General features: G+C 37.4%; 1 protein-coding gene across 1 annotated transcript; it reads right to left on the reverse strand.

Moving 5' to 3' along the window:
• Positions 1-8,796: 8,796 nt before the first annotated feature.
• On the reverse strand, positions 8,797-13,687 carry dazap2 (DAZ associated protein 2). The gene is made up of 4 exons (XM_028452472.1): positions 13,532-13,687; positions 11,615-11,733; positions 11,298-11,546; positions 8,797-10,969 (listed from the first exon to the last, which is right to left on the reverse strand). Exons 1-4 carry the CDS (start codon positions 13,542-13,544, stop codon positions 10,841-10,843), a joined length of 510 nt encoding a protein of 169 aa, XP_028308273.1. The 5' UTR covers positions 13,545-13,687; the 3' UTR covers positions 8,797-10,840.
• Between the last annotated feature and the right edge of the window lie 1,124 nt (positions 13,688-14,811).

A 14,811-nucleotide genomic window follows, 5' to 3' on the forward strand; every position in this document is an offset into this window, starting at 1 on the left:
GTATCTAATCTTAAGGGCTAACCTTGTATCTTATCTTAGACTGTCTTACTTGGTCTTATCTAATGTAAACACATTTTGTTTGAACAATTCTTACTTTTCAATCTTATTTTAACTTATCCTAGCTTTTCTTATCTTATCTTGTCTTATCTTACTTAAACTTGATTTAATAAAATCTATTTTATATCTAAGCTTTATGGCTAAGTTAACCCCGAAATTAAGATATCTTAGCTTATTTTGTATCTTATCTTCAACTAGCTAATCCTATCTTATCTTGTCTTTTTTTACTTGGTCTTATCAAATTAAAACATTAAAATATTTTAAAATCTAACTTTAACTTATTTCATCTGAACAATTCTTACTTTTCAAAATAAAAGCTAATTTGTAATTTTTTTATTTTTTACTTTGTGAATTTCCATCTTTGCTTATAAAGTTTGTTTTTCTTGATGGACCCTGTTAGTTAAACACCGGGCCGCACGTGGCCCGCGGGCCGCCGTTTGCAGACCAGCTTTGCGCCACACCGTACCGTGTCACGCGATGCGCGCTGACGTCACAGACGGGAGGGTCGGAAACACGCTGCGTGGGTTCACGGCAACTGGGAATCAAACCATAGACCTTATTATTAGTTTTATTATTCATGTTTTAGAGATTTAAAGTTTTATTCACGCGACCTTTGACGTCACAGCCGTAAAAACAAAGCCTCGTTTTCCTCGTGGGGGAAAGTTCCGGTGAGTCTGTGACAAACAATCACTGAAATCGATCAGCTGTTGCTTTAAAAGTGCGGAAAGTTTCCTCACATTTAATATTCTTCACTTCTGCTGTAATAGTTTTAATCTGATATCTTTAAATAGTTAATAAAAGCAGTCAGAAGTGTCCGTGTAACCGGTTTATTCCCGTTTGTGTCCGTGGTGGGTAAACGGACCGGATGCTGCGTTTGTTCTGAAAACTCTTTATTTCCAGGTTTCCGGTTCTGGAACCACTGGAACCAGCATGAACTGTGAGTAAGTCCGGCTTTAGTTAGCCAGGATCTGTGTGTGCTTAGCTAATCATCACCAGATATAGACATTAAACTCAACATTTAGATTAATCTGAACTTTAATACAGGGAACAACAAAGTTTTAGTTGTTTTTCTTGTCGTTTTGTGGCTTTTTGGAGTGATTTTGTGTAATTTATTCAACTTTTGTTGTCACTGTGTATTCCTTACTTTTATTTGTTAGTGGTTTTGTGTGTTTCAAGTCATTTTAAAGTATTTTTCTGTGTTTTTGGTGTCATATGTATAATTTTGTAAGTCCTTGTAGTCATTTTTGTGTGTATTTTAAGTTATTTCTGTAAATTTTTCTTTTCTTTTACAAGTTCTTTCTGTCGTTTTGTTTGTGAAGTTTTTTTTTTTTTGTATTTTTCTGTTGTCCTTAAAATTATTTTTGTACATTTTCTGATCACTTTGTAAGTCCTTATAGTCGTTTTTGTGTGTTTTGTCTACGTATATATTTTACTTTTATTTTGTACGTTTTTGTAGTCGTTTTGTGTGTTTCTGAAGTAATTTTATGTATTTTTCTTTGTTTGCGCGCGTTTGTTTTTTTTTTTTGTATTTTTCTGTTGCTTTGTGTGTTTTTGTTGTCATTGTGTGTATTTTAGTTTCTTTTTATAAGTTTTTGTAGTCACTTTGTATGTTTGCGAAGTCATTTTAGTGTGTTTTTGGTGTTATGTATACTTAAACGAAATACAAATACATATATAACAACAATACATAATGACTCAAAACAACAACAAAAATAATGAAATGAACTATAACGGATGGAACCCTTTGTTTTTTCTTGTTTTAATGTTCCAGATCATTATTTTCTGTTACATTTGTGTGTCAGTCACTGTTTATTTGTTAACGGATATAAAACACTGCCTCTCTGAATGTTATGGTGTGAATAGTCAGAACTCTGAGTTAATTTACTGAGTATGTGATTCCTGCAGCTGATCTGCATTAGTTTAATCAACTCTGAGTTTGGGCTCGACAATATGGACCAAAACTTATACCTTGATAATGTTTCTCGAATTAGAAATATACGATATACATCTCAATAACTTTGACCAGAAAAGACAAATATGGGTTACATTTGATAATCCAAACGCCACACAGGCACATTTATTAACAAACAGCTGTATAATATGTGGCACTTTAGTCCTTTTCTCCTCTAAGGGACAGCACGTGTGAGTGAGTTCTGTGGTGTGGCTTGTTTAGAGGAAGGTTTGGGATAGGACACACTCAGCTATCCATCAAACTGTGTTTTTATTGTTGTTCTGAGAAATATTGATAGCAGTGAACAAGTATTTTAAAACAAAAATAAGTTATATAAAAAATATATATATATACCGATATAGGCGATATTGTAAGTTTTCATATCCCCAAAGTAGAAAACTTGATATATCGCTCGGCTCTGAGTATGTTTATCGTAAGTTGCGCGTGCACAAACAATCTAAAGTTAATTTTTTTTAAAGAGGACATATTGTGTTATTTTTCACTCATCTGTATCTGTTCTCAGAACCCTAAAAACATACTATGTAGGTTTATTTTACCAAACTCACCTGTTTTCCAGACTTTTAGCCTCTGAAAAGTCGCTTTCTGAGCATTTCTGAAATCAGTCTGTTTTGGGGCCCACTTATGCATATTAATGAGTGGGTGTGTCTATAGATGCTCACTCATTCATCACCAAAGCCATTTTATTTTTGCTATCGACACACTGTTGTTATTGTTTTCAGCTAAAAAACTTCACATTACAGTAAAACAGTGTAAGTGAGTCCTTCTCAGCGCTTAGGGTCACAGCAGCCACGGCCATTTAAACTGCTGAGTCACTTTCTCCTCCTCTGCTCTTCTAACTACATGTGCATTTAATATGATAATCATTTGTTTTCTTCAACCGCTGCGTCGCACGATACATCAGATCAACAATACGAGGCGATAGAACAGGTTGTTGTGCTCCGAACCACAGAGTGGAGTCCACCTCCGCATGAACAAATAGTGCTGACGCTACAGTGTACGTCCACTGTGGAGGCGTGGCACCGGCAGCAGGACAGTTCTGTATTTAGTTTTACCGGTAGCCATCACTCCTTCGCTAGTGAGAAAAACAATGGTGGACTTTCTCAACAGTTTTCATGGGTGGAGTTACCAGTGGAGGGGAGGGTATTTTCTTTCTCGATTTCACTTGTGATGTCACAAATGTGTAAAATTTGAAACGGAGCAATAGACCCTTTGATTGTTTGTAAACATTATGAGGCAAACCACCATAGATATATATATATATATATATATGAACACTAGATGACTTACCCGCGCTGTTAGACAATAGGTAGCGACGTAGCAATGTGGCGGCCATCTCATTACAATGGTGCATGTACTATTTAAATAACCATAACTTGCTCAATTTTCAACCAATTTTCACACGGTAAGCAGCAATTTTAACATGTACAAGCATCCTATGTCATCCCTACGTATAATAAGGCAAACGTTAGTAATCAATATTTCATCGAGTTAAGAGTATTTTTGTTTAAGCTGATCACTCACCTTCTAACAGCTACCATAGAGCATGTCAGAACGTCAGTTGTCTGAGGTAAGATGGCCGCCGTTGAGCTACGCTGGTGAATCCTGCTTGTCATCGTGTTTATATATATCTATGCTTTAGTCAGCGGCGTTTCCTGTTTCTGCCTCCAGCCACGTCACTCTTGACGTGGGCCATTAAGGGATCAATTTTCTCTGTGTTGTAAGACTTAAACAGACCACAGACAAACGACTGGATGGATTTATTTCATATTTCTGTGCCGTGTGGACACGAGTTACCTCATTTAGGTTAAAAAAGACTGCAATAGTGGATTTTTTATAATATGTCCCCTTTAAATTATTATTTTCATTTAATTCTCTTTTTTTTCCCTCTCTTTGATGAATTTTATTTTGTATGTATGTATTAGGGCTTTTTAAGGCATTTAAAAATGACTGCAGACATCAGATCAGTGGCCGCTGCTGGTCTTTCATCCAGGGGAAGCTCATTTTCTGCCTACTTCAGAAAATGTATCTGTTTATTTAAATGTGAATTCTAGTAGAATTCACATTTTGTTGTCAACAACTATTTGTAGATTATCACACACGCACGCACGCGCGTAACTGCTGCGCGCTGGAGTGTGAGTGTTTGGTCAAAAGTCTCAACACAAGCAGTAACAGTCTCCACAAACACCAAAAACAGACACTAGGTTTGTCAGAAGTTGATGAAAACAAAGACAAATTCGCTATGAGAGGATCAGCAAAGTCTCCGTGTCAACACAGAGCAACGGACTGAAATATTTGAAAAACCCGCCTGTGTGCTTACAACGTCATACTCTCTGATTGGCTCATTTCGCTGTCAATCAAAATTGAATTAGCCTGAGACAGATCATCCAATCATCATCCATTATTCCAGCGTCCGGAACAGACAGATCCAGCCCACTGCTCCATAGACCTCCTGTGAAGCCCGGCGTCCGATGGGCGGGACTAAGTGCGTCATAACCGAGCATTTATCCAATGAGCGTCTAGTTTGACTGCAGTGGATCAACCACTAAATCCTCTCCCATTGAAGTCAATTGAAGCTGAACTTCACCACTGTTTATTAACACTGTGACGCTGCGGTAATGAATGAAGAACGTCACGCTGTCACTGTCAGTTTCCTGTTATAAGAAGCTGATTCTGAACTAAACATACATGTGTTCTGTCATATATTTAGTCAATGAAATGTACACACAACACTACATATTTGACCACTGATTTTAGGGGAAGCTGAGGTTCCCTTGTAGTCTTAAAGCATCCGCCACTGCATCAGATATATTGTCAAAAGTGCAACTTCATTGCTGTGATTGTCCTCAAGAGTGAAAATACATAGAATAATCCCAAAATAAAAAGTAAATGATTCTCTGTCATTCAACATGTTCAAGCTTTAATGCAGGTTTAAGCAAAAGTGCAACAGCAACTTCACAGTAGCTTAAATTTTCTGATAAAGAAATCATATAACTCCATATTTTATTACATTACAATTTAAAAAAAAAAACTCTTCCCTTCGCATCTCAGCATAGTGCGAATAAAAGATTAAATATGCCTGTGGCACACATATAGCTACTCAAAGGGTAAACACAAGTAAACAAAGAGGGGGCGGGCTAACATCGCGACGGTAACCCACAAGGACCAGCCCTAGTATGTATGTATATATATATATAAATATTTATATATTGTTCCTTTTCCCCACATATTTGACTATTAATAACCCTCTAATAGCACAATATCATTTTTATCCCCCGCCACAAAGTGTAGAAGAGTGATATACTGTCGGTTTGAGCTCCATCTGTTCATTCGTCCGTTAAAGTGGACGACTTTTCTCAGAAACCGTTTAAGATACGATAACCATATTTTGTGTGTGGCTTCAGCGTATCAATACTTTGATGGAGTTCGAAAATGAGAAGCGTGCAGTTATTTTTTCCGGAGGTATTGGCCTTGTTCCGTCTTTGGACTCAGTTGGACCTATCTTCAAAGGGGACAGCTTTTCTCAGAAACCGTTTAAGATAGTTAGTCATTTTATATTCTGATGTCATAATATTTTCTTATGTATACATCTAGGTTAGATTTAGGACATGTATGAAAAGGTTGTGAGTTATAATGAGAACCAATCACACACATGCACCCACAAGAAAATGAATTAATAAATAGATAAATTAATAAATATATACAATTCATCATCAATAACACCAGTCACCATGACAACAGAGAATAAAATATATCTAGTTTCTGTGTAAATGTAACGCTGCTGCAGCTGTAAAGGAAAGAGAACATTTCTACCCGAGTCATCGCGTATTGGAATAGATGAATATATACCTGAGTTTTCCCATAACCCTCTTTGTGGAACCCCCGTCCCCCTCCCAGTCAGATGTCAGATTATCTCCTGCCGTTGTGCAGCTGCACACGTGTCTGAGAGCTGAAGATAGAGCGCCACCACATTTCTCACATGCTTTCTGTCTCGCAGACACTGACATGTCTCCTGGGTCTGAGCTCGGAGCCAGGACCAACATCACAGAGGGTGAGCACACTGAGCGGGGGAGCCTCGTGTGGGTTGGGGGTTCAGGTCCCACCACTAACGAACCCGTTTGTTCTCCTTTTAGCTCCGGCTGCAGCGTCGCCCTCAGACGGCCCCACTCAGGCTGCAACCACCGCCATTCAGGGTGAGAACTGCAGATGTTTGATTGATCCGTGAGCTCAGATCATCCAATATCAGTAACTGATCAAATAATGGAATATGAAAACAAGAAGAAACAATACGCTCGTCTGCATTTTCCAAAATAATCGTAACTTTTATTTTACTTTTTAATTTTTTTTACAGTGTATCATTTTTATTATATATATATATTATTTTTTAACTAGAATTTACATTATTACATTTCCAAAAATATTCAGCATAAATTTTTCTTAAAATGAGGGGAAAACTTGTAAGTGTAAATATTTTTTCATTTATCTTTTTATTTAGAAAAAGAAAGGAAAAATGTTTAAAGTAAAAATTTTATTTTTTTTTATTAGAATTTACATTATTAAACATTACCCAAAAATATCCAGCATATAGTTTTTTTATTTTAATTGATCTAGAATAAAGAAAAAATAAGTTTTTATTTTTGTATAAGAAAAATGAAAAATGTTTTGTTTTTATTTTACCGTATTAATTTACATATTTATTTATTTTAAAATAAACACTCAAAAGGATTTTGTGGTTTTTAAATGTTTGTATAACCAAGAACATTTTAAAATAATTATCCGTTTTTTCCCCAACTTGTCTTATTTTTTAATAACAAAGATCAAATGTCCTTAGTGAGTATTTACTTTGTGTTTCTTCTTTTGTCAGTGCTGACAACAGCTGCTTCCTCCTCCTCGGTTACTGCGTTACATGCAGGTAAATGCCACGCCCACTTTGACCACACCCATTTAGCTGCCTTCATCACTGATGGCATCTATTTCCTTCCTTCCAGTGGTGATCGTAGTCTTCCTCCTGACCGTGGCGGTCGCACTCTTCCTCGCTTATCGATACTTCTGCCACGACAAAGGCGACTACCGGCTATCGGGGGAGGTGACGCCGTGGGAGGAGCCTGTCGACCCTGACTTTACCAAGTCCAGCAGTGAGAAGAAGGAGTATTTCATATGAAGGGGAGGCAGGGGCGTGGCCTATGTATGATGTAGGACTTGTTTTTATTTACTATTCTGAAGGAAGTCACTGTGCACTGAGCAGGAAAAACAGTCCGTTACTTTTATACCCAATGAAAGCTTTTATAAGGAAGTTAACTTTAATGCAGGGCAGCTCAACATCACAATCAGCTGTAGCGTTAGCATTAGCGCTTTCAGTCGCCAAAATAAGGCGCTATATAAATCCAATTCATTATTATTCTAATGCTGCAGCTCGTTTTCATTACCTCTGAGTTTGTGAAAGCAGAATTAAAGATGGATTAAAGCTGCCAATGTGTGAAGTACATGACTAAGTTTGTCCCTCACTGAGCTGTTAGCATCTTAGAAAACATGTTGGATCAGTGAAAAGTCCAACAAAAACACTACTGGGCTTGTTTTTAAAGTTTATTAATCCATCTTTGACTTTGTGTAAGTCAAAAAAATAAAAGAATACAACGTGACTGGTTAAATCAGATGTAAACAGTGCAGCTTTTTAGTTGCTTGTGAATGTGTTGAATAAAAACCTGCAGGACTGCAGCCCTCAAGGACCAAGTTACAACTCCAATCATGTTTGAATTCATCAGTCTGACACCGATCAGCCATAAGTTTACTGTAAAACACGCCATACATGGAGCGTTACCACGTTTCAACTAGGTTGTTTTTCAGCTTTATAGTAATCATCTAAAGCTTGGCTTTAGGATGAACAATCAATTTCAGCCCATTTTTTTACCCTTTTTCTGCAACTACACCAAACTTGCCATATTTTAACCTTTTTTCATCACTTTTTCTAACCAAATTTTTGCTCTTTAATATATTTTTGTTACATTACTCCCATTTCTGACACTTCTCCAAATTTAAATGCTTTTTCTACACATTTTTCCCACTTTGAAGATATTTTCAGCACTTTCTGTATAAACCCTTTCCACCTAATGTTACATATGTTGACCCATTGTCACCTTTTACCTCTTTTCACCATATTTCATGCTTATTTTTTTCTAATTTAGCCACATTCAGGATTTGTCATGCCCATTATTTGACACTTCGAACTATTTTTTTTTTTACCACTGTCTTTTTTTGTCCACTCTATTTTGCAACTTTTTAACAAATTTCTGTGGTTTTTAAAATCCCATTTCACCACCGTTTCCACCATTTTTGGTCATTTTTAACCCATTTGATTTGTGATTAAAACAATGATTTCCATCTTTAAGATGACTATAATAATAAACGTTCCTGGATAACAGTGGATATTATTCAGATGAATAAATAAATGTGGTTATCACAGATTCATAGAACAATAGACCATCATTTTACTGACTTTATGGATGGACCCCAAAAATCTCTCCCCTTTATTCCCCCTTATAGATGGTCCTGTCTCCACATGACTGTTCTTCAATGTTCATGTCTGTGTTCACCTTCAGCTACAGTGGGGGTCCCCGCTCTCTGGAACATTTATTTTGGGGGGTGGGGGGCTGAAAAAGTTGAGAACCACTGGCTATAAGAGCATTCATTAGATGGATTGAGTATTGCTCAAATAACGTGTGTATTCAAAGTTAAAATACCTGAAGAAAAAGAAAAAAAAAACAAGACACAAGTTTGAAATTTCCAAAATAACCTTTATTCTAAACTTACATTTTAAATTTTAAGTTTAGTATAAAAAAGTTAAGTGCACCTAAGTTCATTTTTTTTCACCTTTGACACTTAATCAGCAAACTGCAGTGACACTCACCTCCTTTAGTAATCTTAAAAGATAGAATGTGTACCAAAGCCCGTCACATCACTTTAGTACTAACAATCCATTTTTTTTACAAAACATTGTAAAGAGAATCCCTGAACTATGAGTGTCCATAATCCTTCAAACAAAGTGTGATGCGTTGGCCAGGCTGTGGTTGGGATTCTGTCCGCTGGTCCGTTTGGAACCACAGCTTTAGAATCTGCTGCTGATTCCAACCAGACCAGAGACGCAAAGAAAGGAAAACGATTGCCTTAAAGAAGGTGAAGTTCTGAGAGCTGTGGCCTTTTTTTGCTGATGAAACAAAGAACATTTCCTTAACTTCTGATTGGTTGTTCAGTCACGTGTGTTTGAGTTTAATAATAACACTGAAATGAAACGTTCCTCACGGCCACAGCTGTTAAAACTTGTCGGATACCCAGTGACACGCAGACGCTCGTTTTGTGTGTGTGTGTGTGAAGTGAACGAGCTGCGATCGCGCTGACAGTCATTGAGCCTCTTTGCCAAAGGTGCATTCAAACAACACGTCTAAAAAAAGAAAAACAACAAAATCAACCCAACGACGTTTAAAAATGTCACAGCTTCAAAGACGGAATCGTACAAAAAAAAAAAACAAAACCCTGGTGAGTTTTGTGCAGCAGTGCATTTCAGATCGAATGTCCCCAAAAACAAAAAGAAAAGAAAAACAACAACTTCTACGCAGCAAAAAGGTGCAAAACGACCGAAAAGTGACGCTAATGAACCCGTGAGACAGTGACACGACGACTTGTTTTTGATATGTTTGCTTTTAAATTGTGACGTCACAACCAAACATGAGTGCATCGCAGACCAGATCTTTGGTACAACCAGCTCATTGGTTATACTGACCAACATGTGACCAACCAGCTCATTGGTTGTACTGACCAACATGTGACGAGGTGAGAGGACGTCTTCCTACATTAGATTATGAAAACTCTGGGTATCCGACGACAAGAGGAAAAACAAAGACAAAAGCCTTAAAGTGACACCAACCACATCTTCCCACTCGTCTTCACTATTTGGATTAACTTTAAGTCTTTCCTTTAAGTTTACTGAAGTTAATTTGCTTGATTTTCGGGCTAAACCCCAGTGCTCTTTGGCACTTGACTATGTTCGTCTACAAGTCGCCCAACAAGGTACAGTAAACCACTTTAAATATTGCATTTTTATTAATTTTACTCTTTAAAATCAGCTTTTTTCCATTTACATGATTTTAAAAATCCAACACTGATCACTGTGCAACAGCTCTGCTGCGGGACTTTTACCCTCGATACTGTGCAAAAGACGAGACGTTTCTAGCTAAAAAGCATCCAGGACGCTGACTTGTTTTCCATGTTTGACTATTTGAGATCATGTCCTTTAATCTTATTTACACGGCGCTATCACACATCTACGCGTTGAACTACACTAAAAAGTTTCAAAAAAGACAAGTGGAGACTCTTTATCTTGTGTTGCTGCGTTTCACTTTCACCGTAAAGCTGCTAAACTAGGACGCACATCTGAGGGGGTCAACAAATACGTTTCAGGAGAATAAAAAGTGACCACAATGGGGGCGGGGTCTAAGCTAGCAAATACAGATGCCTGTAGGAGTTCAATCTGGAATGAGCAAAGGAGGTTCGACCCGATGAGGAATTGAGGATTTTTTTCAGATCCATTTTGAAGGTTTAGTTTTCCTCTGGCGTCGCTGGATTTTCAGGTTACAAGTGGAGTACTGTACCTTTCACAGGGGCTCTAGAGTATTACATTCTGTTAGGTGATATCAGTATTTGTGGCGTGGCCGGGCAGCCTGGAAGAGGGAGGGGGGGGGGGGGGGGCTTTGGGGCCAATGGGGAAGCATCGGGGCGTTACCAGGGCGATGGAGGGATGTCGGAGGAGTGCAGGAGTCGCTGTTACCAGATGGTGTAACCGCCGTTGGAGCCGCCCAGGAAGAAGTTGTTCTTACGCTGCGTCATTACTATGTTGGCGCCCTGCATGGCTGCCAGCTGGGCCGCGTTGGGGGGGTGACCAGGAGGAGGGGGCTGTGGGGGGCAGAGGTGACGATGTCAACCTTTACATTTCAAAATAAATCTTAACATCCAAACACATGGTGATAACTGTTTTATTGCTAACTGTATAATGCTAACAGTGAATACTCACAGGGATGGATGCTAATGCTAACTATATAATGCTAACAGTGAATACTCACAGGGATGGATGCTAATGCTAACTATATAATGCTAACAGTGAATACTCACAGGGATGGATGCTAATTCTAACAGTGAATACAATGATGGATGTTAATGCTAACTGTGTAATGCAGTGATGGATGCTAATGCTAACTGTGTAATGCTAACAGTGAATACTCACAGGGATGGAGACACTGCTGCCGGCTGTGAATCGAGCCCCGGCGTCAAACCCTCCTTCCATCATGACCGTTGAGCCCGGTGGGTAAACGGCGCCCATGGGGTAGTACGCCATGGGGACGTTCTGACCCATGTGGCCCACTGGCATGGTGGGCTGCATGGGCATGAACACCTGAGCGCCGGCGTAGGGTGAGGACATCTGAGGAACCTGCCCGGGCACCTGAGGTGGAAGCACGTATCTGGGCTGGTAGATCTGAGGAGGAAGAGGAGAATGAAGAGGTGGACTCAGGTGCTATCAGACGTCTGATTGGTCGGTGTTACCTCAGAGTATGCAGGTGGAGTGTCTGAGTAGGGAGGAGCCTGAGGAGACATTTGCATAGCCGGGGAGTAAACAGGAGCACTGCTCTGCTGAGGGTAGACGGCCTGCTGCGGATACGAACCTGAAAAACAACGTTTTACCTTCAAAACAAACACTTATCACCATAACCTGCCTCAGGTACTAGTTTACATGTTCTAATAATCAACTGGTTTTACTCGTCAAACATCCATCTTTATCAAAACATGGACTGTGATGAAACATCACAGCGACATTCTTTGTTTAAACTTAGGGCTGGGCAATATGGACCAAAATTCATATCTCGATATACGATATAAATCTCAATATTTTTAACTTAATCAAGTCTGACCAAAAAAACTATTCTGGGTCAAATTTCCTGATGAAAATACAATGTTTATTAACAAACAGCTGCACATTTGTGTATTGTTGTTGCCTTAACACATTTTTGTGGTCATTATGTGTATTGAAATTTTGTCTCTTGTATTTTTGGTAATTGTCTGTCTATATTTGGAGTAATTTTGTGACTGTTGTTTTTTTTGTAGTCCCTTTGTCATTTTGTGTTTTTTTTTTACTGGTGTAAAGTTCATTCACAGTCCCAGTGAAAAACAGCATTCCCTCACCTAAACACACGTCCAAAAATAATTAAAGGAATAGATAACAGTCAGTGCACAGACTGTTCTCATCTTTTACCGTTAAACAGCAGCAGGTCAAAAGTGCCCAAATTATTTGTGAATTTCATCATTTAACTTTCACAGTTACAGATCTATTCTTGATACGTCTTTGAATTAAGTAAAGGTTAATGTAATTTGAGAGGCACTTATTAAATGCATAATTAATAAATTAAATAAAAGACAGATTATAATATCTCACATTTTATTATGTAAAGAGTGAAGTGGAAATAATTTGTTTTTAAAGGATAAATATGGGGTGGAGGAGAAAAAGTTTTTATTGGCTCTTGAAGTTCAATATTATGAATTATCGTACTGATTAGAAAAATCTGTCACAGCATTGATAGCGAATATAAATAAATTGGCTACAAGTTGATAGAAATTATTACAAAGACATTCATTACAACAATCAGTAATACAAGTTGTATTATTTAGCTTTAGACCGATCATTTAAAGTACATTCATGTGATGGGTTGTTGGTATCACTTCAAATTTAAATTATGTCATTAATTTAGGAGGTTAAACTAGGCTACATGTCATGTACATTTAATTTAAAATTAGCTTTAAAAAAAAAAAAAAGATATTTACAGTTAGATGGAGGCTGTTTTATATTTTTAAATGCATTTCTGGAATAAAATATGGCTTTATTTTCGTTTAGAATGAGAATAGCTTGCGGTAAAACTCTGCTTTTTAAATGGCGTTCGGTTTGGGGAACGCGAACCTCGGGTTAGGAATCACTGGTGAGTTTGTCCCTGTGAAGCCCCGCCCCCTAAAGACATGAACCGCATGCCTGTAGGCGGACAGCGTCATGGCCCAATTACAATCTTTATACTATCAATGAATTAGTAAACATTAATAAAGGTATACGTTTATAACAGATGTTGTACGTTTTCCAGACGTTTCCATTGATTTCCGGTGAATAGCTTGTATTTAAAGGCGTTTTTGAGCGGAAGACAACAATAAAAAATGATGATTTCGCCGTAAATCCACCTGATAGTAGTTAAAATGAGTGATTTCGTGGCTAAAATGAGCAATTTGTGTGTTATTATGTAAGCGCAGAGCTAAATTTGCGAGGCCCGAGTGTGTCTGAGCGGTGAGTGAGTGCTGCACTGTCCCGGTTATTGTTATGTACGCAGCTCCAAAGGAGCCGTTAACCGAAGCCCGTCATGTCTGCCCCGAGAACCGCCGTCCGTCCACGGACAGACGAGCCGAGCTGAGCCGGGTTATCGCTACCTTTGTTGTTCATGGCTGCTGTGGATGCGAAGGCTGGAGGATTGTGTCCGTGTGCTGAGGCCTTTATGCTGCTATGCTCTGCTGCTGCTGCTGCTGCTTCACTGTCCGACACTTCCTTGTTTTTCCAAGCTTCTTGTTGTTGTGGAAGTGGTGACGTCACTCAGACGACGTAGCCGCACGACGTCCTGACGCTTTCATACGTGCACGCGCCCGTCTCCTTTAATCGCGGGATTAAAAGAAGAAGAAAACTAAACTCCTCATTAAAATCTTTTTTTTTTTTTTTGGGGTATTCTTATTTTTAAATTGTTACTTAAAAAATGTACAATAAAATTTTACAATTAAAACATTATAATAAAAATCCCATAAATCCGAGGCAACAACATCTCAATAGGTTGGTGAATTTTCACAGCAGCAGCACACAATACTTTTTGAATGTCTTTAATTTATTAAGAACATTTACAAAACAAATTTTAGATATCTGCACTTAGAAAATTGGCAAACTTAGGGTTGAATTATTCAGCTCTAAAATATATATTTAATATATAAATACAATTTTATTAATAATAATAATAATAATAATAATATATAATAATATAATATCTAATTTATAAATTTCAACCATTTATATATTCAGACTTTCATATATATATATATATATATATATTACAATTTGTATTTTGTATATTCAAACTTCCATATATATACACTTGTTGTTCTATCCTAAAAGTGTGCTAAAATAGTATATATATATAAATGAAATAGGAATTAATACAAGTACAAATATGGATGGAAATATACAAGAACAAAATATATAATGTCAATGTTAAATCTAAGATTTGAAGAATAAATCTAAATCTAAATGTTAATCTAATGCAATTACTCAGTCTGAATAGACCCCGGATAGCGCTTGTTCACGGAAATGAAATTTTATTTTGTTACTTTTGGCAAATTTGCATATTCACTAAATATTTTAGTTTTACCGTGACATTTAGATTTAACATTGACATTGTATTTTTACAAGTAAAGTAAATATCACCATTTTAACAAACATCGTTGTAAATCTGGTCAGAAGTAACATGAAAAAAATCACATACGATTTTTAAACGCAGTTTGTTGCTAAATGTTGCTGTTCATTTTAGCATGCGCATCTCTACAATCAGTGCAAGTACAAAAATATAATACAATATAAAGAGAGTCTAAATATTTGTAAATAAAGAAATAAAAGAGTTTTTATTCTAGACATTCTTCCAGCTTTAAATGTGCTGCGGTCCCTTTAAGAG

The sequence above is a fragment of the Gouania willdenowi genome, chromosome 7, assembly GCF_900634775.1.
Source record: "Gouania willdenowi chromosome 7, fGouWil2.1, whole genome shotgun sequence".
Classification (NCBI taxonomy): domain Eukaryota; kingdom Metazoa; phylum Chordata; class Actinopteri; order Blenniiformes; family Gobiesocidae; genus Gouania; species Gouania willdenowi.

What these genes read in the sequence shown, in the direction of transcription:
- dazap2 (XM_028452472.1), bottom strand. An exon ending in CTCCACCTGCATACTCTGAG is followed by an intron (nt 11,547 to 11,614) that starts GTAACACCGACC and finishes CTTCCTCCTCAG; the next exon opens with ATCTACCAGCCCAGATACGT. An exon ending in GCAGCAGTGTCTCCATCCCT is followed by an intron (nt 10,970 to 11,297) that starts GTGAGTATTCAC and finishes TGCCCCCCACAG; the next exon opens with CCCCCTCCTCCTGGTCACCC.